This window comes from Hemitrygon akajei, chromosome 14 (genome assembly GCF_048418815.1).
Source record: "Hemitrygon akajei chromosome 14, sHemAka1.3, whole genome shotgun sequence".
In the NCBI taxonomy this organism is placed as follows: Eukaryota; Metazoa; Chordata; class Chondrichthyes; order Myliobatiformes; family Dasyatidae; genus Hemitrygon; species Hemitrygon akajei.
This window is the reverse complement of record NC_133137.1, coordinates 5,424,936-5,452,752: the sequence shown is the minus strand read 5'-3', so window position 1 is coordinate 5,452,752 and position 27,817 is coordinate 5,424,936. Positions and strand designations below refer to the sequence as shown.

The 27,817-nt window shown below is 41.0% G+C and overlaps 2 protein-coding genes across 5 annotated transcripts; one reads left to right on the top strand and one right to left on the bottom strand.

The window, feature by feature from the left end:
• Positions 1 to 13,637, top strand: LOC140738253 (serine/arginine-rich splicing factor 1A-like). 4 transcript variants are annotated; one of them, XM_073065406.1, is made up of 5 exons: positions 2 to 144; positions 328 to 539; positions 7,432 to 7,595; positions 9,412 to 9,584; positions 13,394 to 13,637. In XM_073065406.1, exons 2-5 carry the CDS (start codon positions 349 to 351, stop codon positions 13,523 to 13,525), a joined length of 660 nt encoding a protein of 219 aa, XP_072921507.1. In that variant the 5' UTR covers positions 2 to 144; positions 328 to 348; the 3' UTR covers positions 13,526 to 13,637. The 4 variants fall into 4 exon arrangements, with proteins under 4 accessions (XP_072921510.1, XP_072921507.1, XP_072921509.1 ...); XM_073065408.1 differs by having other exon boundaries at positions 51 to 169; XM_073065407.1 differs by having other exon boundaries at positions 136 to 239.
• Positions 9,218 to 27,739, bottom strand: gatc (glutamyl-tRNA amidotransferase subunit C). The gene is made up of 5 exons (XM_073066929.1): positions 27,164 to 27,739; positions 23,957 to 24,007; positions 22,826 to 22,986; positions 19,758 to 19,861; positions 9,218 to 14,613 (listed from the first exon to the last, which is right to left on the bottom strand). Exons 1-5 carry the CDS (start codon positions 27,737 to 27,739, stop codon positions 14,567 to 14,569), a joined length of 939 nt encoding a protein of 312 aa, XP_072923030.1. The 3' UTR covers positions 9,218 to 14,566.
• Positions 27,740 to 27,817: the final 78 nt, after the last annotated feature.

Genomic DNA, 27,817 nt, shown 5'->3' with positions numbered 1-27,817 from the left:
TCCGAGCGGCGCCGCTCGGGTTAACCCGCTGCCGAGGCCACACCGCCCCCGTGCGGCCGGCCGCCGAACAAGAAGCGGCGGGAAGCAAGGTCGGCATCGGTTTGAGCTGCGGCCTGCTCGGAACCAGAAGCGTGGAAAAGCCGGGTACGTAGTGACCGTCGACCTTCGGGTGAGTCTCCGTCGGCGGGCTGCTGTGGTGGCCCGAGCCGGCGTGGCGGGGCCGATTTCTGGCGAGACCGGTGAGTCGGCGGGGCCTGGCCCAGACCGGCGTGGCTGCACGGGGGGAGGGTGTTCAGCTGTTGCTCACTTTACCTTCTTTCATTGCAGGGATCTTATTCTGAGGGGAAAATGTCGGGCGGCTACCGATGGGGAGGCCCATCCGGCGGCGAGAACCGTATCTACGTTGGGAACCTTCCGACCGACGTGCGGATCCGGGACATCGAGGATATCTTCTATAAATACGGAAAAATCCGGGATATCGACCTGAAGAACAAGCGCGGCTCCCCGCCTTTCGCCTTTGTGGAGTTCGAGGACCCCAGGTAAACAGCGGAGCCACGCAGGCCTCATACATCAGATCAGAGAAAGACCCTGCGGAACAAAAAGCCACTGTTCCAACATTCAGTCATGGGCTTCTCGCCCCTAACCGGGCTGGTTTCCCCCACTGCCTCGTCCGGCTCCCGAATCCGACCCCTTACTGCCTCTCTCCCTCCCTGAACAGGGCTCCCTCTCCCAGCCTCACCCTCCACCATTTGAGAACCCTTCTTGTGTCTTGTCTTTCCCCGCTCCCGAAACTAGGCTATTGTCTTCTTCCTTCGCAGGGTCTCTCAATTACACCCCCAGTCCAGAACCAAAGCCTGTGTCATTCACACTTTCCCTTCTCAATGCCATCACTATCCAAACAAACAAGGGAAAATCTGCAGATGCTGGAAATCCAAGCAATACACTCTCAGTGCTGGAGGAACTCAGCTGGATAGGCAGTATCTACAGAAAAGAGTACAATCCAGGTTTAGGGTCCAGACCCTTCATTAGGACAGATCTCGACTCCAAACGTGGACTGTACTCTTTTTCCATAGATGCTGCCTGGCCTGCTGACCATCCAAACAGATAGGAACATCCTAAATTCTCAGTCCCTGATCAAACTTGTTTATGTTCTCCGTGTATGCATTTCAAATTTGGTTAAATCTTTTTATCTGATTTTCCCCACCTTTAATTTCAGACGATCACGCCTCATCCATCTTTTCATCCCTATCTTCCAAAAATCTCAATTGAATCAGATTCATTCTATCTAATTATATATCAAGATTTAAAATTTTCCCATTTCGTTTATTCATTCCACATTTTTAATTCAAGCTCTAAACATGTCAGTTGAAAAATACTAACACGGATATGAACATTTATGTTTTGTGTTTTAAATTAAAGACTTGTGCTGATTTATATTTTATTAGCATAACTTCAAAATATCTTAAGTGCTGCAAAATCTATCCAGTTTTCACTTGAATTGAGTTTTGAAATTAGAATGAGCCTGGGGTTTCTTCCCATTGGAGTAGACAGTGATTTGCTTCTAGAGTATGCAGTGAAAGAAAGCTCTTTACCTGGATGGGAGAATTAGCATCTAACCACTTCTCCTTTACTCTTTCCCTCAATAGTCTCAGAATCATTCCTGAAGTCTTCAACAACCTTCGAAACTAGTTTGTGATCCTTATGGTCTTCTCTGCAGAGACAATCTTGATTATTCTCAAAAAATCTGAACTGATGGTGTAGGGTAGGCAGACACCAAGTTAAAAATAAGCCTGGTGGGTCCTGCCCAGATGGTTTTGGTCATTGTAGCGCTCATTCAAATTGATTTCTTAACTTTCGAGATAGCACTGATTCAGATGTGTGCTGGGCAATAAATATTCTTGTTGACCCTTTGGGGAACTTTGTCTTAGCTTAACGCAGACCTCAGTTCTGTTCTGCTGGATGCTAAAATCTGCAAAATGAAATGTGAACTGCCCTTGTGACCAAATCGTAACTAAAACCTTGCAATTAAGTGGCTTTTCTGATATCTCCCAAACTTGTAAGGTGCTTCATGTGTAGTTGTGCATACGTGCAGTACATATTATATGATATGTAATCACAGAAGTAGTCATAATGAGACTTGCTAGTTATTTTTCTAGGGAGGTGAATAGCTATGGCATTGAAGGTCTGCCTTACTCTTCAAATGTCCTTGATTCATCTGAATGTTTGAACATGTAAATTACACCTGTTTCTTATAAATTTGAGGATACAAAATTTCCCAAGAACTGTTGTAGATTATTATCTTTGTGCATGATATAAACTTCTGCAGTGGAGCTTCTAACTCAGGTAAGGTTGTTGGTTTTGAGTTGTTCAGAGCTGGTGTAATTCCCTGCCTTTTCAACTGGCTGTGTTTTCAGATTTCATCAAATCTAAAGCAGAGTTAGAACATCTGTCTTAAGAGTTTGCAGCACAAAAGAAGTTCAATATTGAATCCATTTTTCAAATTGTCCAAATTTGCATTTCTGTTTAGTTTGCTCTATTAAGTAAATCTATTATCACATGTGTCACCATATACAACCCTGAGACTTATATTTCTTGCGGGCATACTCAATAAATCCTTAGAATAATAACAGAATCAATGAAAGACTGCACCAACTTGGACGTTCAACCAGTGTGCAAAAGACAACAGACTATGCAAATACGAAATGAAAGAAATAATAATATCTGTACTTTTTCATAACTTTTTGAACTTCTTCCAGGTCTCTTCTGACTCTATGGAGAAACAACCCAAGTTTGTTAAACCTCTTCTTACAGCTCATACCCTCTAATCCAGGCAACCTGAATCCTTTCCCAAGCCTCCATATTCTCCTTTACTGAGGTGACCAGAGTTTCACACTGTACTTCAAGTGTGACCAAACTATTTTTAAAACTGCAAAATGACTTCCTTAACCACATACTCAGTGCTCTGACCAATAAAGAAAGCATACCATATACCTCCTTTATTACCCAGTCTACTTGCTTGGCATTTTCAGGTAACTGTGGAGTTGTGCAGAGGAATCTTGGGGTCCATAAATGTTATTAAGAGTCTTGCCATCAACTGTGTACTTTCTTCTTAAATTTGACCTCTCAAAGTAACGAAAGTAAAGAAAGAAAAATGGAGGGCTTGTGTGGATTGGAGGTTTAGATCGATCTTGGGAGTCAGTTAAAAGTTTGGCACATCATGGGGCAATGAGCCTGTATTGTGCTGTAATGCTCTACATGCAAATTGGATGGGGCTGAAATGATTCAAGAATTGAATTTGTGGCTCAAATATATGTTTGGTAGAAATGTGTTTTTAATGGGTACAAGCATCAGTACAAGACTTCATTTGCTGTGTAGTTGTGAAAGGAATTGAATATTGAATAATCATCAACTAAGTCGCCGCTCTTAATCTTTTGATAAAAGGATACCATTGTTTTCTAGGCCCAGCAGTTGGGCCTCGGGACACTGGTGTTAAGGTGGTAGCCAGATGACTGACGTCCAATCACCATCATCCTTTTTGTGAGGTATGGCATACTCTCCCTTTGCTTATTGATCTGTTTTACTTGGATACCTTGACGTCGTGTTTGATCAAATGCTGCCTTGATGTCAAGAGTAATCACTGTGGAATTCAGATCTGGCATCCATGCTTGGTGCAAGGGTGTGACAATTGTGGATCAATTTTCTTATTGTGGTGTAGAACCCAGTATTGTAAATACTGAAATTATTTGGCTAGAAGTGTAACTGGTACTGGAATGCAAATCTTTGGTATTGCAGCTGTGGGATGTTGCCTGGTTCCTTAGTGTTTGTCACAGCCAGTCACCCTGCCATTTGGAGTTAATTTGTGGATTTAATCATGTTGGTGAGAGATTGGCTTTGTGATGATGAGAAAGCCATCTATTTGGCACTTCTGAATGAACATGGCATTGAATGTTTTAGCTTTGTCTTTATCGCTCAGGTGCTGGGCCTCATCATTGCTGAATGACATAATATTCTTCAAGTCACTTCTTACACCCATGACTGTGTGGCTAAGTACAGCTCCAACACCTCACTGAAGTTTGCTGATGACTCCACTGTGTGGGCTTTTATCAAAGGTGGTGATGAATCTGCACAAAGGAGGGAGATTGAAAATTCGGCTGAGTGGTGTCATGACAACAATATCCCACTGAATGTCAGCAAGACCAGAAAACTGATTGTAGACTTCGGGGGAGAGAAACCAGTGCTCTGTGAGCCAGTCCTCAGCAGCGGTGGAGAGGTTCCGTAACTTTAAATTCCTGGATGTCACTATCTCAGAAGACCTGTCCCGACCCATCATATAAATGTAATTGCAAAGAAAGCATGACAGTACTTCTACTTCCTTCAGAGATTGTGGCGATTCGGCATGACAACAAAAACCTTTACAAACTTCTATAGCTGTGTAGTGAAAAGTGTATTGACTGGCTACATTACAGCCTGTATGGGAACACCAATGCCTTTTGAGCAGAACATCCTACTAAAGGTATTGGATTTGGTCCAGTATATCACGAGTAAAGCCTTCCCAAACATTGAGCGCATCTAGACGAAATTCTCTTGTAGCGAAGCAGCATCCATCATCGAAGGTCCTCTCCACCCAGGCCATGCTCTTTCCTCGCAGCTGCCATCAGGTAGAAGGTGCAAGTGCCTCAGGTCTCACACCACCGGGTTCAAGAACGGTTACTATTTCTCAAACATCCAGCTCTTGAACAAAAGGGGATAACTACACTCAATCCATTGAGATGTTCCCACAACCAGTGATCTCACTATAAGAACTTTTTAATCTTCTTTCATGCTCTATTGCTACTTATTTGTATTTGCATTTGCACATTGTTGTCTTCTGTCCCCTTGCTCTTTCATTGATTTTATTTATAGTTACTATTCTATAGATTTGCTGAGTATGCCCACAGGAAAAAAGAATCACAAGAGTTGTATGTGGTGACATATATGTACTCTGCTAATAAGTTTTACTTTGAATTTGATTTCCCTACCACCAATAATTAAGGTGTCACACAAAGTCATCAAAATTTGGAGCATGTGGGATTGGGAGTAATTATCTGATGTGGAATGGGGATTGGTTGAGAGATAAAACAATGAAAAAGATAGGCCCAGTGGGGTGGCATAATGATCTGTAATATTTGAGCTTTTCCCAATCCAGCTCAATGATTTGAATGGGAAGATCAAGTGTAATGCATTTTCTTTTCCCGATGATATGGCTGGCAGTATGGGTTTTGAAGAAAATGCAGATGGGGATTATAGATACGTCAAGTGAATAAGTGAGGACATGGCAGATGGAATCTAATATTGGAAAATGTGAAGTCATATTAAGGTTCCTTACAGAGGCTGAAGAATCTTTGGAGTTTTGTTTCTAAAAAGGCTGTGGAAGCTTACACTCTAAACAGATTCAAAGTTTTTGGATATTACAGGATATGGGGTTGGCAGTGATATTGTTGAATGGCTGATAGGCGGAGGAGACCAAATGACTCAGTCTTATTTCCTCCTACATTCCAGAGAGGTATGGGCTAGTGCTATATCTCTAAATCAAATTATTGGAAGAAAAATCAATGAAAATATTAATTCAATTCTATTGGTATGTTCTGCAACTGCTTTTATAAATGGTTTTAAAAAATAAAACGTTTAAGCCTTAATTGTATAAAGTTGTGCAAAATTTCCAGCAATAGTTGCTGGAAAATTATGATCTGGCTGGGCAGTGATGCCCCCTCATGGATATTTAGTTGGTGACATCCTCCCTCATGGAATTAGCACACAAATCATGACTGCTTCTGTGAGGTACAAGGTGCATACTGCTTTCAATAGATAGTACAGACAATAAGTCAACATTCAGGACCAAAGGACTGCATTGAGGTTGATTAGAAATTCTGGTTGGCTGAAAAAGTGTTAAATACAAATTATCCTGCTATTTATTTGGTAGATTGTGAACCATAAAAATTATTTTTCATCAGTTAGTAGATTGCTATGTTAAAATGATCTTTATGATGGTTGTTGTCATGGAACAGGCTAGGCTGTGTACTCGTTAAATCTTCATCTGGTGTTTTTGCTGAAATGTTGATCAGCGAACTGTTAGCATGAACTGGCAATCCAAACCTGACTAAAATGTAGAAATAGCAAATTGGCCAGTATTCAAAAAGAGAAGACAAATTCAAAACTGAATATTAACTTGTATTTTTTCATCAGATGCTGTGTAACCTGCCATGCACTTTAGAACATGTTTTCAATTTGATATGTTAATAATTTGTTTACATCTTTAAAGAGTGCATTAGCTTAACAGATGAGGTGTATCTAAGTTAGTCTGGTGACATTAATTTATTCAGGTCTTGTTGAGGACAAAGCAGATTGTAAACTATGATTATACTGTGCCAAGTGACTTTTCCGCCCAAGCTTATTTAGATCCATTTGTAAGACTGCCTTGAACAACAAATATTGGGGACGGCACAGTAGTGTAGTGGTATGTGTAATATTCATAGTGCCAGCGACCTGTGTTCAGTTCCTGCCCTGTTTGTAAGGATTTTGCTTGGGATTCCTTCTGGTGCTCTGTTTTCCTCTCATGTTCCAAAGGTATATAGGTTAGTAGGTTAATTGGTCACATGGGTGTAATTTGGGGGGCACAGGCTTGTAGGGCTGGAAGGGCCTGTTACTGGTTTGTATCAAAATAAATAAAATTAAAGTATATAATGAAGATGTTGTATTTGTTCACCTTAATTATATATGGGAAAGTTGTGATTCTCAGCTGTAATAATAAATCAAGATTTATTGGCTTTTACTTCCCAACTCCTTAATGTATTCTCAATTGTCCATTCAGCAACATGCCTACCCCTGTAACTTTTCTAGCAGTGCCTTACTTTGTTTTTAATGCAGTTCAAAATAATTTGCCTGGACACAGTCTGAAAGTCAGATTCATAATCGCACATTTCAGCTGTTAAATTGGATATAATATGAAAAGTATTATGGTGCTTTTTTAGTGCTTGTATAGCCTCCATATTGTTTATCTGGTGTAGTTCTATTACTATAGAAAACTCAACTGTGTACTGTTTCTGCGTGCTGGAATGATTGTCGTAAGTTCTCAAACACAGAAGAAGCTCCTCCCATCACAGGCCTAATTATTTGATAAATTTACAAATTCTCTCATGATTGAGCTACAACTTAGGTTTCGTGTTCATTTGCTTGTTTACTTTTTGCAGCCTGTGGAACAGCACAGCCAACAGGACCATCCATAAGCATCTCAGCTGGGCGGCCTATGAAACATCTGAAATAAATAAACCAATTATAGAACTCCTGTTGATGTCACCAATGGCTGGATCTTTCGTTGCATTGCACATAAGGAAGAAATTACCAAATAGATGGAAAACTGTGGCTTAACTTCTTCCTCCCCCCTTGCATTGGCAGAGATGCACAAGACGCAGTCTATGGAAGAAATGGGTATGATTATGGAGTCTATCGCTTACGCGTGGAGTTCCAGAGAGGCCGAGGAATTGGCGGAATCGGCGGTGGATCTAGAGGAAGACCAGGACCACCAGCCCGCAGATCAGATTTCAGGGTCATTGTCTCCGGTGCGTTTTTGTTTTCCATTTCATGTTTAAGAGCCAATGTTTTTCTTCTAAAGAGCTGAATAGAATTGGAAAACCGATTAGTGTAGAGTGTCCTTTTAAAGCTGGAATTTCCGTATGCTGACCAACAACCTTAGCAAACTTTTTTTCTTTTCACTCTAGTATGTTTTGTATGATTTTTATGATCTGGGAGGCTTGGAATGGGCTACTTGTTGATAAACCATCAATGAAAATATCAACATCTGTTAATCCAGCAAATTAACTGCAACGCCCATTTAGCCTTTATATTGGACTGCATGGAACCCTGTGTGCACCAGGAATTAAGTTTGGACACAAAGATTTGGACACAGCTGGTATCAAGCAACTTCATATGTTTGTGGATGAAGATCATTGGCACAAGAGGCTTCCTGTGGAGATTTATACATTCTTATTCTGCTACAGAACTACAAACACACAGGGTAGCAAGTGCATTATTTCTGCCATCCTTTGGAATCGTCAGTGCACTGCCACGGTAATTCTAGTTTAAAAATCATGCATGAAAATTATTCATTAAAAAAAAAGAATAGAAAGTCTTTTAAAAATCTCTCTTGCCAGTTGTTTCCTCCACCCTCTAGACATTGGTTACTTGCAAGACTGTGATACCACAGGAATCTTAAGTATCTTTTTTTTTAAAAAAGCCTTTCAATTTGAGATGAGCCCAGCCAGCAACCTGTTTTACCCTCTGAAGGCCATAGTGACAAAGTCCTCATCCATTGTCCACTTCCAGCATTTTAATGAATATCTCTCAAGTGGGAAATCCTGATAATTTTCTCTCCTCTAGTCCAAGGGTTCTGAAATCAATTGTAACAACACTTGTTATATTTTGATATGATTCATTTCAAGGTACCACTGATTCCTTGATGTAAAAACAAAATGTTTTATATTGTGTCAATCAACACATAGGGGAAAAGACGATCTTTTTTTCAACTTTGTGCTGTCCAGTCCCTTTTGGGTTGCTGTTTTTGCCCCTAAATTTAATTCTGATGACTGATTAACCTTGGACAGATGCTTCAATCTTAATGAAGAGAAGAAGAATGTGAGGTCCATTTGTTTCAATAACACTGAAGAAAATGTTACGATAAAGGACATTACGTCTGGATTGATACTTCAGAGATGTTGCTTAATTATGCTGGACATTGATAAGTTTTTCCACGTTGATTTGCTATTTTAATGGTCTGTAGCCGTTACTCTCAAAGCTGAACAAATTGTATACTTGGGTCTGTCTCACTTGTGGAACGAGCTGACATGTTAAAAATGAAACATCTGGAAATGAATTATAAGTTCTGGGGAAGGGAAACTGAGAACAGCTGAAACCACATCTGGCATCTTCACTATCCTGGAACTTCAGGCACTTGGAAAGTGATTAATACAATATGAAAAGATCACAGGACTTGGCCTGTATATTTCAAATATACTTTCTTTGGGTGAAAATAAACCCACGTGAACCCTTTTCTTAACCAGCATTTAAAATGCGGTTAGATTTGTTGCTTGAGTATTCACTCCTAATGTGACTGGAGAATAAATTCTGCAAATTAATGCACACATGCTAGTATAGGAGATAGTCAAGTACCACAACAACATATAAGAAAGATTAAATATCCTCTTTATTGTGTATTTTTCCTGTTAACTTTGGAAAAGTCGTGATTACATAAACACTCACTTCCCTTTAGTTATTTCTTCATTTTTATAGTATTCTGAATTAAAAATCATTAGGGCTTGCACATTCAGTACATCCCAATTCATTTATCAGAATTTAACACTTCCATCTTTTTCTGTGTAGGGCTACCACCCTCTGGCAGCTGGCAGGATTTGAAGGATCACATGCGAGAAGCTGGTGATGTTTGCTATGCAGATGTTTTGGGAGAAGGTGCTGGAGTGGTGGAATTCCTCCGTAAAGAAGATGTGGATTATGCAGTAAGGAAGCTTGACGATACAAAGTTCCGTTCTCATCAGGTTAGTTGGTTTGTATTAATTTCGGGTGTGCTTTAAAAAAATTTACAAGATATGGGTATTAGTGATGCTGTTTACTGCCAGTCCTGTTGCTGAGTCCTATTTTGATCAGATTTGATCCATGATGTTCATTGGTTTACATAATGTGGGTTATGTGAATTCACAAATCACTACCTCAGAATTTGAGATACGGAATAACATTTGCTCTCATGGAATTTAGCTGAGGTCACTCTCAAAATTGTTTAGAACCCAAGTGTGCACGATGGCAACAATTTAAAACTGGTGACTGTCTCAGTCTAATTTGATTAGTATTTATTTTGGATGAGACACTAACAATACCTGTAACACTAAACTGGCTCAAGAACAGAGGTAAGAATAGACCATTCTTGCTGCACTATTCACTAAGGTCTTGACTTATTTTAAAATTTGGTCTCATGTTGCTGCACTATCTCCCACCTCTGGATTCTCACTATATTAATACTCCACGACCCACTTGGTCAGAGCATTCCAAAGATTTGCCGCTGTCTGATTGCCAACCCCCTAGTTTGAGTCTGTGACCCCAGGTTCTATGTTTCATTCATTATTATTACATCATTCATTCCTGTACCCTGTCAAGTCTTGTGAGAATTTTCTATGTTTCAATAAGATGGCTTCTTGTTCTTCTCTAATCCCTATAAAGTATTCTTTTTAATCTCTTATAGAGCAAAGGACCCATCCAGGAATCAATCTGGTGAATGACACTCATTCTGTCATGTATATTTTTGTACTGACAGAGAACAGATCCTATACATAATATTCCAAATATGGTCTCACTCGGGTCCAAATAATTGGAGTGGTATAACAAGACACTCTCTTGCATTAAAGGCTGACATTCCAAATTGTTTGTGGTACCTAAAATGTTACTTTCAGTGATTCATATACAGTGCCTTGGAAAAAATTCAGCCCCCACTATTTTCACATTCTACTGTCTCAATTTCTAAATTTAAAATGTATTAAAGTAGAATTTTTTGAGCTAGTCTACAAAACAAATTTCAAAACCTGTCAACAATTTAGTAAAAATTGGAAGTCTAAATTTGAGGCTGAAAAAGTACTCTTCCCCTTTGTAATCACCAACTCACCCCAATTTCTTGATGTAGAAAATTGGAGGATCAGCTGTTTTCAATGAATATGTATATCAGATGAGACCAAAGTGGAACTTATTGGCCTCAACACTAAGCAGTATGCGTGGTGTAAATCTAATACTGCACAAAAGCCAGGTAACACCATCCCCATTGTAAAGTATGGTGGAGGTAGTATCATGCTATGGGGATGCTTTTAAATACTGAGAGATCCTGGATAAAAACGTGCTAGCCTCGTGTCAGAATGCTTAAACTTTGGAGGAAGTTTGTCTTTCAGCAGGACAACGACCCAAAGCACATTTCCAGAGCAACCATGGAGTTGCTATTGAGTGGCTCATTCAGAGTCTTCTCCTTAACCTGATCGAACATCTCTGACAAGACCTCAAGATTGCTGTCCATCGCCACTCCTCAACTAACTGGCACAGCTTGAGCCATTTTGCAAGGAGGAATGGGAAAATTTTGTTCCATTACATTGTGCAAAGCCAATGGACTGATCAAAAAGACTACTGGTTATAATAGCTGCGAGAGGTGATGAATGCTTTTAAACTGACATTTCAGATTTTGAATTTTTAGTTTTACATGCTTTACAATGTTCCCTGATTTTTGGGCTGTACTACTGTTTTTTAAAAAGCACGTGATTTGCAAATAAAAATTTTCAGTTAAATTGATCAAAATCCCTGGTAGTAATACTCATTGAACAAAGGATTATGAGCTGAATACTTCTTCAAGGCTCTGTATAAGAACACTCAGGCCTATGAATATTAGCATCTTTTAAACACCATTTGAAGGAAATATATACTAACAAACTCTTCTCAGGTTTCTTTTATTCTAGCAAAGTGGATAACTTTATTTTCTACACTTGTATTCTATCTGTCAAGTCCATGCTCATACATTTGGTGCGTCTATATTCTCTACAACTCCCTCAGAACCATCCAAACTTTGTATCTTCAGTAAAGGTGGGTGGGTTGTATTACACTGATCCAAATGAACAGCTAAATCCTCAGCACAGATCTCAGCTTTGTCCCATTAATCACTGCTTCACAACTAGAAAATAGCCCATTTATTCATGCTATTTTCTTTCAGTTAACCATCAATCTACAATATCAAGTTTGAATTTTTAATCTTTTATGCAAAACCTTATCAAAAATGTACTGAATGTATCTACTAAATGTTTATAAATACATTATGGTTTTCACTTATCTACTCCAGTAGTTTTGTCTTCAGAATCTCTCTCAGATTTGTTAAACATAATTATCCTTTTATAAATCCATGTTGACTGTCCAGTCCTGATATTATTTTCTTAATACTGCTCAATAAATTCTAGCATTTCCCAATACTGATGTCAGGACTATTGGTCTATAGTTCCACATGTTCATTCTGTCTCTGGTCTCCCTCTCTCTGTGTCCATTCTTAAATGTTGGGGTTACATTTGTTACCTTCTAACCTATGGAGCTTTGAAAGACAGCAACATTTGAAACCCTAAAAACACCCAACAGTTTCATCAATACTAATTTTTCACCAATGCTAATTTTGGTGACAATTCCATTCACTTTAGACCTGTAGTTTCCACTATGTCAAGCAGGTTTTCAATTCATCCATGAAGGCAAATCCAAAATAGTTGTTTTCTGATTTTTCCCTGTATAATTTCTCGAGTCTGTAAGTACCTATGTTAACTTTAACTAAACTGTGCCTCTGCTTATATCTTTTCAAATCAATCATGTGGACTAGGCACGTGCTTTAGTTTGGCTCGGCTCAGTCTTAATGGTTTTAGACTTGGAAAGCCTGTAAAATATATTCTCCTGCTATTTCAGTAATTCGTGTTTGCTAACATCTTGGTTTAGTTTCAGCATAAAATATCGAGATCTTTCATTGTTAATTTATATAGAATATGTTATGTATTTTCTTCCCAAAATTGTTCCCCTTTCTGTAATTCCTATTGTATATTTTGTGTATGGATTATGGCCAGAATCACCTATGCTTACATGACGGCAGCATCTTTTTCTTATTGTTCATTCAAATATTGCAAAAAAACCCAATTGATTAAAAAGCAGAGGTGGGGGAAACATGCAGTCTAATTGTAACTCTGCTGCCACTCCAGTAGATGCACTTTGGTCTGTTTGCCAGTTAATGCATTGGGATTATGAGCTAAACAATTTGGGACCTTGTAGAGTTTATTTTTACTAAGTGATAGGAATGTATTTCCTTCAGATATTAAATATTTGCATAAAGTACTCCCAGGTTAGGTACATTGCAGCTAGAAGCAAATTAAGAACCACTCTGTCAATAACAAGCCTCGCTATTAAACTCTCAAAAATCCTAATGGATACAGCAAGGAGAAACCAACCAACTTCCATCATCAGCCACTCTGTGCCCTTTTTGAGATTCTGTTGTATTGCTGAAGTGGGGGCAGACAGTTTGTAAAATAGCATATATTTAGTAGGAACCCATATTAAGACACCCAAACTGTTTACCTAACTCTTTTGGGCAGTAGACAGAACATTATCCTCTTAAATATCAATTGGAATTCCAAGAAAGGTCCTGGAGATGTTTGGTTGATAGATTACCTGGAGTACCTGTGTTAAATTCCTCCTGCCTAGTGTACTGTATTATTGAAGCACGAGTTCTGAATGTTGCAGTCCAATCTTTCCCAACAAGTTTGGCTTCTGCTACTAATCACCTTCAATTCTTTTCCAGGGAGAAACTGCTTATATTCGAGTTCGCGCTGACAAACCCAGAAGTTCTAGTTATGGGAGATCAAGATCAAGGTCCCTTTCTAGAGGTCGTTATTCTCCCTATCAAAGCAGAAGCTCCCCCCAATATAGATGAGGACTTGGTAGTCAAATTTTTTAAAATCTACATTCCATCACTGGCGGTTAGTTTTTCCTTCGGTTCTATATTTCATGCAATGCTTTGAATAAACTTGTTTTTTTCCTTTTTATTATTGACTGTTGATCTTTACTGGCTTCAGCTAACTTATACACTTCCCTTTTTATTAAATAAAAAATAGCAGGGAATTGGTGTGCTTATTTCTGAGCCTTTTGTCCTCAAATACAGTTCTGATATATCAAACTCAAATGTACTGAAAATAATATTAACTTTGTTTATGTTGAAAGTGAATGTTAAAAAGGAAGACGTTGCCCATATTCAGGTTATAGAGGATATTGCTGTTGATACAGATGCTTGCCTGTTTAATATTAGACAGCACCTCTGGCCACTCGCTGCATCTTCTCAACATCATTACAGTGGCAGTAGTCCAGCAATGAGCAGTGCTGACTTCTAGATAATATTTTAAATTAATGAAGGGTAATCTGGTTGTTTAAGCCTGTTTGCAAGTCGGAAGTTCTGTGCAGTCCTGGATGGTGATTCTTCGAAAGATTCAAGGTAGTTTATTTCCATTCTTTCATATTTAAGGGTGTAAAGGAGAATGAAATGATTGTTACTGCAGGTCTGATACAGCATTTGAAAAAAAAAGCCACACGATCTTTCATTTTACTGAGGAACACTGTCTGGCCTTATTTAGATCTCAGAAATAAACGTGTAATTGCAGAGTGTTCCATCCATACTGTGTTAGTGTGCATCTAGATCCTGCTCAAAGTTGTGATATTATAGCTTGCTTGATCAGTCAGGAATGCTATGAACGAGCTGTTTCTTTTCTGCATTTGTCTTAGTAAACTCTCCACGACATAGCAAATTACATTTCCACAAGAGAAATATACTTCAATAAATTTCAAAAATGATGGCACTGTCCTTACTTTCAAATGAAAGTTTTGTTGTACTTCAGTCTTTAGTGGATTGCTGAAATGAAATGTTCGCTTTGAATTCAGTATCTCCCATAAAGCAGCAAGTCCATGTTTGCCATTTGGAATATTAAAGACCGTCATCTCTCTCCTCTTTCCGTGGAAGTGGAATATTGCCTGAAATTAAAAGATGTTTATTTATATTACGCAAAATGCAATCCTGATAATACACGCGTGTACATATTGCTCAAAAAAGTCATTTCACTACCTCTAGGCACTTCCCAGCAACTTTCCCTTGTAAAATCATTGAAGATAGCAGCTCCGTTATGATTCTTGGGCCCCATGGAATTTTCTGTTGTCAGTGGGGATGAATTCGCAGCTTAGCACGTGTATTTTCCATCAGATTGCTCATTGAGCAAGAGCTCTGGCTTTACTACACTAGTACAATCTGATGAAATAGACCATTATTGTAACTCACCCCAACTTTGGCAATTGTTAACTTTATATATTTACAGAATCACCAGCAATTTGCTTCTAGCATTTGTATTTCTGGTAATATTAACTTCAAATAATTAACAATTATTTGAACAATTAACAATTTAGGTGTGGATTTAATATTAACTATTCATAGATTTTTGCAGATAAATATCTTACAAAAGATGACAGATTCCCACTGTCAACTTGCATTAAAATTAGGGTGTCAATGAAAATAGAGTATACAGCACAAACAGGTCCTTTGTTCTGCCATGAATTGAATTGACTTTATTACTTGTATCCTTCAAATACACCAGTAAAAATCTCTACGTTACATCTTCGTTCAAATGTGCAATTACAGTAATTTATATTATGTACAACAGAATAGTCAAAATAACAGAACTACAGTAGCAACAGCATGAATTAATCAGTCTGATGGCCTGGTGGAAGAAGCTGTTCCAAAGCCTGTTGGTCCTGGCTTTGGTACCATGCTGTGATACTATTTCCCAGATGGTAGCAGCAGGAATAGTTTGTGGTTGGGTGACTCAGGTCCCCAATGATCCTTCAGGCCCTTTTTACACACCTGTCTTTGTAAATGTCCTCAATAGTGGGAAGTTCTCATCTCCGGATGTGTTGGGCTGTCCGCACCACTCTCTGCAGAGACCTGCGATTGAGGGAAGTACAGTTCCCATCCCAGGCAGTGATGCAGCCAGTCAGGATGCTCTCAATCATACCCCTGTAGAAAGTTCTTAGAATTTGGGAGTTCTACAACTGTATGAGAGAGGCACTGTTGTGCTTTTTTTCACCACACAGCCGGTATGTACAGACCATGTGGGATCCTCGGTGATGTTTATGCAGAGGGACTTTTAGCTATACACCCTCTCAACCCCAGATCCATTGATGTCTATTGGGGTTAGCCTGTCTCCATTCCTCCTGTAGCCCACAACCACCTCCTTTGTCTTTGCGACGTTGAGGGAGAGGTTGTTTTCTGGACATTATTCCAACTATCAGCACCTATATTTACTAGCAGCTCTTGGCCCACTGCCTCCTATGCCTTGACAATTCAAGTGCTCAGAATTCTCATAAGGTTGTATATCTGCATCAAGTTCACATCTAGTCTCTGTTCAAAAGGAAACGTTTAGCATATATTCTGTCTGAGGCAAAGTCCTGGTGAATTTCCTCTGCACCCTCTCCAGCGTAATCATATCCATCCTGGGTGGAAGCATTTTATGTCCATGTTAATCAATCCAAGCATCCTGCATGCTATTCACTACCTTATCTACTGTACTGGCACCTTAAAAGATTTTTGGACTTGTACTCCTACCCTCCTTTAATAAACTCCCCTAAAATGCATCAGCTCACACTGATCAAAATTAGCATATTTTTAATATTGTTCTGTAGCTAAAGCTACGTTCATTATCCAGAACACCACTAATTTTCATGTAAACTGGAAAATTACTGAATCATACTGTCGTCATTGATTAACAGGACTCTGAAAACACACCATTCTCAAGTCTGAATGGAGAAATGCCATTTTTATGCAGAATTGATTAGTTACAGATATCGACCAATAGATAACATTGTATATGTTCAAATTCCTTATTTGCGAATTCAATCACCACTATACAGGTATTAAAAGTCAATAGAAACTACAAGATAACAACTGATGATACTTTGTAATTAATAGAGTAATTGTCCCTCAGTTGAAGTGTGTGGCTTACATCCTTATCTTGTCTCTGAATCCCAAATGGCTGCAGGCTCCTGCTGTGCAGAGGGAAGATATGCTTGTCAAAGACCTTTCTTGCCTGGATTTTAACCCTTGCCATACCAAAATTTCCACAGTATCTTTACATTCAAATGTTAAGTTAATGTATATAACAAATAGCAAGGGTCGCAGCACCAATGCCTGTTTTGCACACTTGGCTACAGGTTTCCAGTGACAAAAGCAATTGTCTGCTATCACCTCCTTTCTCCTAGTACAAAGGCAATTGTTTCTAATTTGCCAACTTCCTTGGATCCCATGGACTCTAATCTTTTATAGGAGATTTCCACGTAGGATCTTGTTAAAGGCCTTAATGACGTCCATATAAACCACATGAACTGCACTGCCCTTGATGTATTTAGTCATTTGCTCAACAAAAAAATAAATTCAACAGGATTGCCTACCCAAGCTGATCCAGGTTGACTCTTGATTGTTTAATTAAGTAAATCTGCCTAATGGTGTGACATTTTGAGGTTAACTTGTGGCCCAAAATACCTGAAACAATTTTACAGAATAAATCAACAAGTACATTCAGAGTGGCATTACTACAGCATGTTTAAATGATGTTTACAGCCTCTAGGAGTGGCAGAGGTTAGAACAAGAGATCTACAACTGGCTTATATGAAAGGGGGAAAAAAAATCAGCCAGGGTCCTGCCCTTCATCAAGGCAGGTTCTGGTTTGGCCAAAAAAATTAAGGTCAAACAGGTTGCTTGTCACATTCAAAGTCTTCCAGTCAAAAAATGTCATATTCAAGATTTTCAAAATGGAAAAGTTTCTGCAGTCTATTGATGCCATGTATCTGGGCAAGTACATAATGATTTTGATTTTCTTTGATACACTACTTGGCTACATAAAGACATTTTATTTAAAAATAACATGTTAAAATTGCACTAGGTATACAAAAATCTTAGATTGTCAAGACTGACAGACAGACTTTATTGATCCCGAGGGAAATTGGGTTTCGTTACAGTCGCACCAACCAAGAATGGTGTAGAAATATAGCAATATAAAACCACAAATAAATAAATAATAATAAGTAAATTATGCCTAGTGGAAATAAGTTCAGGACCAGCCTATTGACTCAGGGTGTCTGACACTCCGAGGGAGGAGTTGTAAAGTTTGATGGCCACAGGCAGGAATGACTTCCTATGATGCTCAGTGTTGCATCTCGATGGAATGAGTCTCTGGCTGAATGTACTCCTGTGCCTAACCAGTACATTATGGAGTGGATGGGAGACATTCAACTTGGACAGCATCCTCTTTTCCAACACCACCGTCAGAGAGTCCAGTTCCACCCCCACAACATCACTGGCCTTACAAATGAGTTTGTTGATTCTGTTGGTGTCTGCTACCCTCAGCCTGCTGCCCCAGCACACAACAGCAAACATGATAGCACTGGCCACCACAGACTCGTAGAACATCCTCAGCATCGTCCGGCAGATGTTAAAGGACCTCAGTCTCCTCAGGAAGTAGAGACGGCTCTGACCTTTCTTATAGACAGCCTCAGTGTTCTTTGACCAGTCCAGTTTATTGTCAATTCGTATCCCCAGGTATTTGTAATCCTCCACCGTGTCCACACTGACCCCTTGGATGGAAACGGGTCACCGGTGCCTTAGCCTTCCTCAGGTCCACCACCAGCTCCTTAGTCGTTTTTACATTAAGCTGCAGATGATTCTGCTCACACCATGTGACAAAGTTTTCCACCATAACCCTGTACTCTGCCTCATCTCCTTTGGTGATGCATCCAACTATGGCAGAGTCATCAGAAAACTTTTGAAGATGGCAAGACTCTGTGTTGTAGTTGAAGTCTGAGGTGTAGATGGTGAAGAGAAAGGGAGACAGGACAATCCCCTGTGGAGCCCCAGTGCTGATGACCACTCTGTCTGACACAGTGTTGCAAGCGCACGTACTGTGGTCTGCCAGTCAGGTAATCCATGACACCAGGGAAGCATTCACCTGCATCACTGTCAACTTCTCACCCAGCAGAGCAGGGCGGATGGTGTTGAACGCACTGGAGAAGTCAAAAAACATGACCCTCACAGTGCTTGCCGGCTTGTCCAGGTGGGCGTAGACACAATTCAGCAGGAAAGACGATGGCATCCTCAACTCCTAGTCGGGGCAGATAGGCGAACTGGAAGGGGTCTAAGTGTGGCCTAACCACAGGCCGAGCTGCTCTAGAACAAGCCTCTCTAAGGTCTTCATGATATTCATTGATATCTATTACCCAAACATATCTGATGTTCAAGTGCAGTCCAGTCCTGAAGAACTTGGATTGGAGACCTAGTGTATTCGTATTACTAAAATTCACCATGAACAATGACAACTGAGGTATTGCAGAGCTCTTATTCTCTTTTAAGACTAAAAATAGAAACAGGATTACATTCAGAAAGGTCACATCTGCTGAAGATCATGCTTTGATTTCATTCTGAAGTAATCATGTGGGACATTTGATTAAACACACAGAGAAAATTGGGTCTCATTTCTATTTGTGCAGGGATTTAAAAAATACAAAAAATCACTTGGAAATAACATAATGCAAGGTTAGCAACAAATTAATCTGGAGTATAGTTGGGGTAGTTCCTTTGTCAATCGTTTAGTGTCCATGCTTCTATTTATGAAAAACTATACTTAACAAAGACTGACAAATATCAAGTGTGTAAAAGGGAATAAGATCATATAAATAATAAATTTTAAAAATAATACTGAATTGTAGAGTTCTTGAAAAAGTGTCTATAGGGTGGAACATGCAACAAAATCAACAACATTCACAATTCTGACTTCTAGTTCAACTCATGAATAACAACTCCTTCTAAGTGCCCATGTCTGAAGACTTGGTGAAATCAGAATCATGTTATGTCTGGTACCTGCTCCACAAAATTTTTTGGAGTCCCAGGTGGTAAATAGAAGCTCTTTGGCCAACGATGGTAAGTGCAGATCTTGCATCGGGAAATATACAATGGGGATTATTTTCCATGAATGAAAATTTGGTAGCCTGTCCATTTCCATTTTATAACTAGGGAACATACTGAAAATCTGAACATTCATGAAGATTGATTGCAAAAATCATCAACTATGGCCATTTACCTGGAGGTGCCACGAAGTATTCCTCTACAACTTGCCTTGCATTGCTCAAGACCGCCTCTGTACAGTAACCATCTGTGACCTCATCTGCACGCAGATACAAAGGCCTATGTAAGGGAAAATAAATAAATGTACATAATATAATTGGTTATCTTTAGATAGCTTATATTTGGCTCAGTATCCATCTTAGAGTCAGAGCGATAGAGCATGGATTTGGGTTGTTTGGCTGATCATAGTGCCCACCCAATTAGACCCAATCTAAGCCCATATTTCCCTAAACCCCACTCTGCTATGAATCTATCCAAGTGCTTCTTAAATGATACCACTGTAGCTGCCTCAACTACTTCCTCTGGCAACTCACTCCATATACTCACCATCCTCTGGGTGAAAAAGTTGCCCCTCAGTTCCCTTTTACCTAAACCTATGCCCCCTAGTTCTAAACTCCCTTATCCTAGGGAAAAGACTGCTACAATCCATCATGATCCTGTCATGATTTTAAACATTCCTATAAGGTCACTCCCATTCTCCTACATGTCAAGGAATGAAAACCCCGCCTCGCCCACGGTGGATTAGGATCCAGATTGTTGTTTTTAATGTTTTCCCTGGAGTTTCAGCCTTTTCATTTGATTGCTTATATGTTTGTATAATCATGTTTTTCCTATAAACTTTTAGTAACTTGTAATGCATTTGATTCTAAACTTATGTAGTCTCCTTGTCTGCAAAGCTGAAATGTGATTCAGACAGTTCTTTCTGTACCTCTATCACATCTAAAACTGTTTTCAGTATTGTTAAATGATCATTGACCTGAAGCACTAAATCTTGTTGTAAATACTGTCTGATCTGCCAAGCATTTGTAACAACATCGGTTCCTCTCTACCCAAGGTTGGCAGATTCTCTGCAACGGCCTGTTGGATTAGAGACAACAAATTACAAGAAATTTACCTGGATGCAATAGAGGAAGGCTTTAGGATTAATGAGTCATTGAAATACTCCTTGTTTCTTTGCACCTCAATTAGATCTTTAGTGCAGACAAATACACTACAGTCCTAGCAACCTGGGTTCAACTCCCACTGTAGTCTGTAAGTTTGAAAGTCCTCCCTGTGACCACATGGGTTTCCTCCAGGCGCTCCAATTTCCTCAAAGACGTACGAGTTAGTAAGTTAATATGTAAATGGGCAGCGTGGACTCATTGAGTCAGAAGGGCCTGTTACTGTGCTGTACCTCTAAAAGAAAGGTTCTGGGATGCTGGGCAGGACCAACAGTAAATGCCATTTTGCTTCTAACCGACTGTGTCCTCTTAGCTTCTCTAGCTGATGAATAAAGTTCTAAAAGGTCATGAGGCTCATCACATACACAACAATTCTTTTGACTGCAATATAGTCGTACAGAGAAATGGCCCTTCAGCCCACACGTCCATACTCACCTTCTTGACCACCCACACTAAACCAATTTGCCTACATCAGTTTGGTATGCTATACCGTGCCTACTCCAGTTATCTGTCGAACAATGCCAACATATCTGATTACACTACCTTCTCTGGCAATGTGCCTAGATATCAGCCGCTGTGTCAAAATCTTCCCCACTCAAATCCCCTTTAACATTTCTTCCTCTCACCTTAAACCTGAACATTCTTCTTTTGATATTCCTTCAACGGAGGAAACAATTCTGACTGTTCCTAGTTCAGCACTCTAACAGGCCCTTCCAGCCCAACAAGCTCGCAATGCCCAATTACACCCAGAGGAAACCCACTTGGTCACAAGAGAATGTCCTTACCGACAGCGATGGTAGTTGTTATATTTCATAACTCTAGAGCCGATTAAAAGAAAAACACGGGAGTAGGGATACATGTGTACTTGTTTCTTTTCTTTAGTGAGGCACTCACATATGACGTAGGCATTTCAAGTACTTTTACATATAGCCCATAATGAGCTATGTAAACAAAGAATGCTCAACCAAACAATATATTTACAATATTAATCAAATATTACTGAAATGTTAAATACACTACAGTACTGAACGTAGGTCACTGTAGTGTTATGCTAGCATGCTGCCTATAATTCTGTCTGCTCTGTATATGCATCTTATAAATTTATATACCTCTGTCAGCTCAGCTTTCAGCCTCCTCTGCATCAGGGAAAACCAGCTCGGCCTAACCAATCTCTCCCCATAACTGAAGTCCTCCAATTCGGCAAATATCCTGGCGAATCTCCTCTGTACTCTCTCCAGCATAGTTCAAAATTCCCCAGCATCTCTTTCAAAATCAAACAACTTCAAGAATAAGCTCTTCTCGGGCTTCCAGACAGGTACAGATATCAATTAGAATGGACACTTCAAAACGTCACTTATAATCGACATCTGTGCCTGGCTGGAAGCCCAAGAAGAGCTTATTCATCATATACCTGTATGCCGGGAAAGCACTAGATCCAAATTCAAGAGTATTTTCACAGTTCTCCACAACTCTAATGAAAGACAGTGCAAGAAGTCTATACCAAGATCACCCTGCTTAAGAGCAGGCAGTTTCTCTCAGGATAGGGCATCTCTGTTGAGGTCTGTGTTCATCGGTCATCCCAAACTGGCCCCGAGAAGCTGCTGGTAAGATGATTTCTCAGGAGAAATAGGAATAGACTACATAACCGCTTTAGCTTCTGCCTCCATTCAAGGTTGCTCTGATCTTGGTCGCCGCTCAGATCTAGGTTGCTGTTCCACTTGCCTGCTTGTTCCCCATAACCTGTGACTCCCCAATATTCCAAAAATCTGTCTCAGTGTTGAATAAATTTTATGATTCAGCTTCCACAGCTCTTTCGGGTAGACAATTCAAAGATGCATAATCCTCTGTGGAAAGATTTCTCCTTAACACTCTCTTAAATGGATGAATCTAGAATCTAGAACATACACTGTACCAATGCCACCATCCTGCAAATCATGAAAGATTAACCAATTCTCTTTCCGCATATTCTGTTTGATCTGCTGAGTATCACCAAGAAGTTGCATCCTTATTCTAAAGCATTTGTGTCTATAGATTCACAATTGGATAACTGCTTTACAATCATATATTAAGAGACAGCTGTTACCGATCCTCCAGTACTGAATACATGGGCTCCACACCCTCAGTGTCGACAACATGCAGCTGGCTGGCAAATTGTATGGCACTTGCCAGTCTTCGCACACCCTCCTGATTCCGAAAATCTACAAGCGCCAGGCGCTCCAGGTGGTCGATCATCTCCATGGATACCTATAGTTTTTCCAGGAAAAGATATGGAGCTCATTAGTGTAATGTCCCAACCCCAAATTCAGCAGACTGTAGCACAGTGAGAACAGCCTGGACTGATGATCAAGAACCCCCACTATCTCCCACCAGTTAAAGTATGTATGCGTCACCATAAGCTCCTAGAGATGGATCAACGGGAAATTAAAGAACTACAATAGACTATATGAAAAAAACTATACATTAATACTGACAACCAACCAATGTGCAAAATAAGTCAGTGTGTTAATAAAAAAAACACCGAGAACACGGGCTGTAAAGAGTCCCTGAAAGTGAGTCTAAAGGTTGTGGAATCAGTTCAGAGTTGAAGTGAGTGAGGTTATCCATGCAGGTTCAGAGCCTGATGATTGTAGGGTAATAACTGTTCCTGGACCTGGTAATGTGGGACTTGAGGCTTCTGTACCCCCTGCCCAATGGAGATAGCAGGAAGAGTGCATGGCCTGGATGATGGGGGTTCCTGATGATGGATTCTGCTTTCTTGAGGCAGTGCTCCTTGTAAATGTGCTCAGTGGTGGGGAGGGCTTCTCCCGTGATGGACTGGGCTGTATCCACCACTTTCTGTAGACATTACGAAGCACTTTAAACTCCGTATATCAAGCTAATGTGATGAGGACAGAGTGTCCCTGGACTCGGGAGTTGTACAGTTGTACAGTCAGTACAGACCCAAGGCCAGGCCCACTGTACAGGCCCAAGGCCAGACTACATGCACATGAATTTCAGGCAGAGATTGCTATGGTGCAATCAACAATGGACACACTGTTTACGAGCCAGCTCCCACATCCTCAAAAAGGGATCCGATCGCCGCAATCCTAGCCCCACTACAGAAATGCAGCAATGGGACCAACCTAATAAAATACTTGTTCTCGCTGCCAATTCTGTAGCAGAGTCACAATGACTGGCTCTCAGCAACTTTCAGAATCTGCTGTAGCTTGCTTACCTCCGGAGACTGGCTGGACTCAGTGGGCTTCCAGGTTGGACTCCCAGGCACCTACGAAGATTAAAAATAGTAATAAATAACAGAATACCAGCTGCAAGTGCTCATGGTGTTCAAAGTAAATTTATTATCAAAGTACATATATGTCACCATAAACAACCTAGCAATCCATTTTCTTATAGACATTTACAGGAACAATTAGGAAATACAAGAAATTTAAAAAATCAAACAATGACTGACAAATACCCAAAGTGCAAAAAAACACAAACTGTGCAAATATTTTTTTAAAATATTAAGAACATGATAATCTCAAGAGATTCTGCAGATGACAGCAATTCAGAGTAACACACACAAAATGCTGAAGGAACTCAGCAGGTCGGGCAGCATTCCTCATCAGTATTGAGAACACAACTGGCGAAATGACTCACTAAACCAGTCCTCGCTACTTGTTAATGGAAGGCCAAAGGAGCTTGTGCCTTTGTGCAAGGGGAGAACTCTGCCATAGTCATACAGAATGGAAGCAGGTCGCTTGGCTCACCATCAAGCAGAGTCAGGTTTTATCACTGTTGTGAAATCCGTTGTTTTGTGCCAGCAGCACAGTGCAAGGGAAACAAAATTACTTCCAGTTACAATTATTAACAAGTTATGCAAAAGGGAATAACAAGGTTGTGTTCTGGGGTTCATGGACTGTTCAGAAATGTGAAGGCAGAGAGAAAGAAGCTGTTCCTAAAACGCTGAGTTTGGGTCCTCAGGTTCCTGTACCTCTGCCCTGATGGGGGCAATGAGAAGAGGGCATGTCCAGGATGGTGAAGGCCCTTCATGATAGAAGCACCACCTTTTGAAGATGTTCTCAGTGATGGAATTGATTGAGTTTACAATCTGCAGCCTCCTGTGACGCTGTGCATCAAGTCTCCGTACCAGGCTGAAATGCAATCAGTCTCCACCGTACATATACAGAAACTTGCTAGAGCCTATTTTACAAAATCACCTCAAACTCCTAATATAGTATAGACTGAGTCCTGATGAAGGGTCTCGACCCGAAACATTGACTGCTTCTTTCAACGGATGCTGCCCGACCTGCTGAGTTCATCCAGCTTTTTTGTACGTCTTGATCTGACCACAGCATCTGCAGTGTACTTTGTGTATAGTAGACACTGGCATGCCTTCTTCATGATTTTAACAATGCGTTAGGTCCAGGACAGCTCCCCTAAGATGTTGACACCATGGATCTTGAAGTTTTCCATTGCTGACACTTCAAAGAGGACTGGTGTGAGTTCTCCCAACTTTCCCTTTCAGGAGTCCACAATCAATTGCTTGGTCTTGCTGAGGTTGCAGTTACTTAAACAAACACCAGTTACCACCAGCCGGCCCATGGACTTTCTGTGCATCAAGTGGTTGTCTGGATCCAGTAACAAGCAGGGAATGAAGTCCTAATGAAGTAAGGGAAATTGGCCTAGAGAATATGTTCAATCCTGCTAATTGACTGGTATTTTGTGGACGGGATGAAGCGTAACTCGGTGTAAAATGGCGGGTACACAAAAATTGTAAGTGACAATACAAACACAAAGTCTAGAGGTGGGTGGAAGTGTAATGTTCTATTAGTGGTCCTACAGAAGGATCTGCTAATAATACACCTACAGGGAAGTTGTGTTCTACAATCCTGGAGAACAGAAACATCCAACCAGATATGATTAACCCAAACATAGCTCCAATCTTGACACTGTCCCACAGTAATTATCTGTTCCAGCCTTGCCACCATATGTGGCAAGAATTTTAAAATCCCATATACCAAGTGAAAAACTGAGAAGAGGAGGATGTGGCAGAGGAATCTCAGAGGCACCATAATTGTGACCATCTTCAAGAAAGTCTGATTATGGTGATTACAGAGGCTGTGACTGGAAGTCATTGCTGTGGTGCTCCCAGTGGCTGAAGAGCTGTTCCCTGTAGTGCAGAACTCATCTCTTCAAATGCAGAGTGGAAGCAGCTTATCAACATGCGTACTTTTTCAAACTCCATCAGTCAGGAAGTGTGAGGCATCATCTTCACATCAGGCCAACTGCAGAAATGCATCTCGTTGTCCCACTGCATCTTTCAATCTTCCTTGCTGCAGTGCCCCATCTCCCCTCCAAGCTACCCACTGGACTGAAAATCATCTGAAGGACTAAGTTCACATCAGCCCTGCAGCATGTTAGAGACACTCATTAACTAAATTTGAGAGGCATGGAAAACTTTGATGACGCCTTCAGTGTTTCAGTGCAGATTTTGCCCGCCTGAGGAAAGCACTATTTGAAGATTAAGACCTCAGCCCTTGGAGAAAAGTCATGGTCTGCCAAACAGCTGTGAACCCTGCCTTCCTATGTTCCTCAAATGACAGTGGATAGTAGGTACCTCAAGCCAATAGAAAGATAAAACCAGTGATATCTCTGCAACATTTTCCAAGCCTACTAGCAGGATAAGCAGCAACCAGAGTCCATCCCAGGCTAACAAACTCAGCATTGAGGCCCCAAGAAACATTATGCAGCATACTGTATGTTTAAAGTACCCAGTGGACAGACTTATGATCAACAGAATCCCAATACAGAGCCTCTACTCTGATGATGGGTTTTGTCTCAAAAACGGTGACAATTCCACTCTCCTGCCCCCACCACAGATGTTGTTCAACCTGCTGAGTTCCTCCAGTAGATAGTCTGTTCCTCTGGGTCCCAGTGTCCATGTGAGGCTCCATTCCACCCTGAGCTGCCAGTGGGAAGAAATGACCAAGCAAAGGGGTGACTTAACAATATGCTCAAAGCCTCCATGAAAAAGATTACAACATCCTCACAGACTCTTGGGCATCTCTGGCTAATCACCACTTCAAGTGGCAAAGGACATGGGGGGTGGGGGGCATCCATTGAAGGTCGGTGTGTCCAGAAGGAGCACAGCATTGAACCATCCACATCTCTTGTCCCATCAGTTGCAGAGTATGGGTCCACACACTGGCCTCATCAATCACCTCGGGGCGGAGGTAAAAGTCCTCCTCGGTTTTCAGGGACTGCCTTGACGGTGGTAAAGCCAAAAACAGCAATTTATACCAATGGCTGGCTGGCAGGTCACAGAGGAGAGAGGGGAGGGGATGAGGAGGGAGGGGATGAGGAGAGAGATGCGGGAGAACGGATGCGGTAGGTTCCTCCCTCCCAGGACGAGGCCCCATCCTCCAGCCAGCCCCCCTACCTTACTCTGCCTCTGCCGAAGCACGAACGCCGCAGCCGCCTCCTTGGTGCCGGCCGGTCCCGTTCCTCCGGCGGCCCGCACCCGGCCTGCAGCCCAAGGAATCGCCGCCCGGGCAGGCCGAAGCCATGCCGGTAGCAACACCCACCGACCGAGGCCCCACATCCCGGCTGCGATCAAGGGAAGGTCCGGCCTTGGCTCGAGGCCCCGCCCTTTGGGGAGGGAACAGCTCGGAGGCCGGGGCCTAAGGCGACCGGAGGCTGCAAACACCGCAGGGAGTGACTCAGTGAACGGTAGACTGAACCGGTAACCCTCCCAAACCCTCATCAAAAACCAGCAGAACGGATCAATATCCCCACACACCCTCATCGAAAACCAGCAGAACGGATCAATATCCCCATACACCCTCATCGAAAACCAGCAGAACGGATCAATATCCCCACACACCCTCATCGAAAACCAGCAGAACGGATCAATATCCCCATACACCCTCATCGAAAACCAGCAGAACGGATCAATATCCCCATACACCCTCATCGAAAACCAGCAGAACGGATCAATATCCCCATACACCCTCATCGAAAACCAGCAGAACGGATCAATATCCCCACACCCTCAGCGAAAACCAGCAGAACGGATCAATATCCCCATACACCC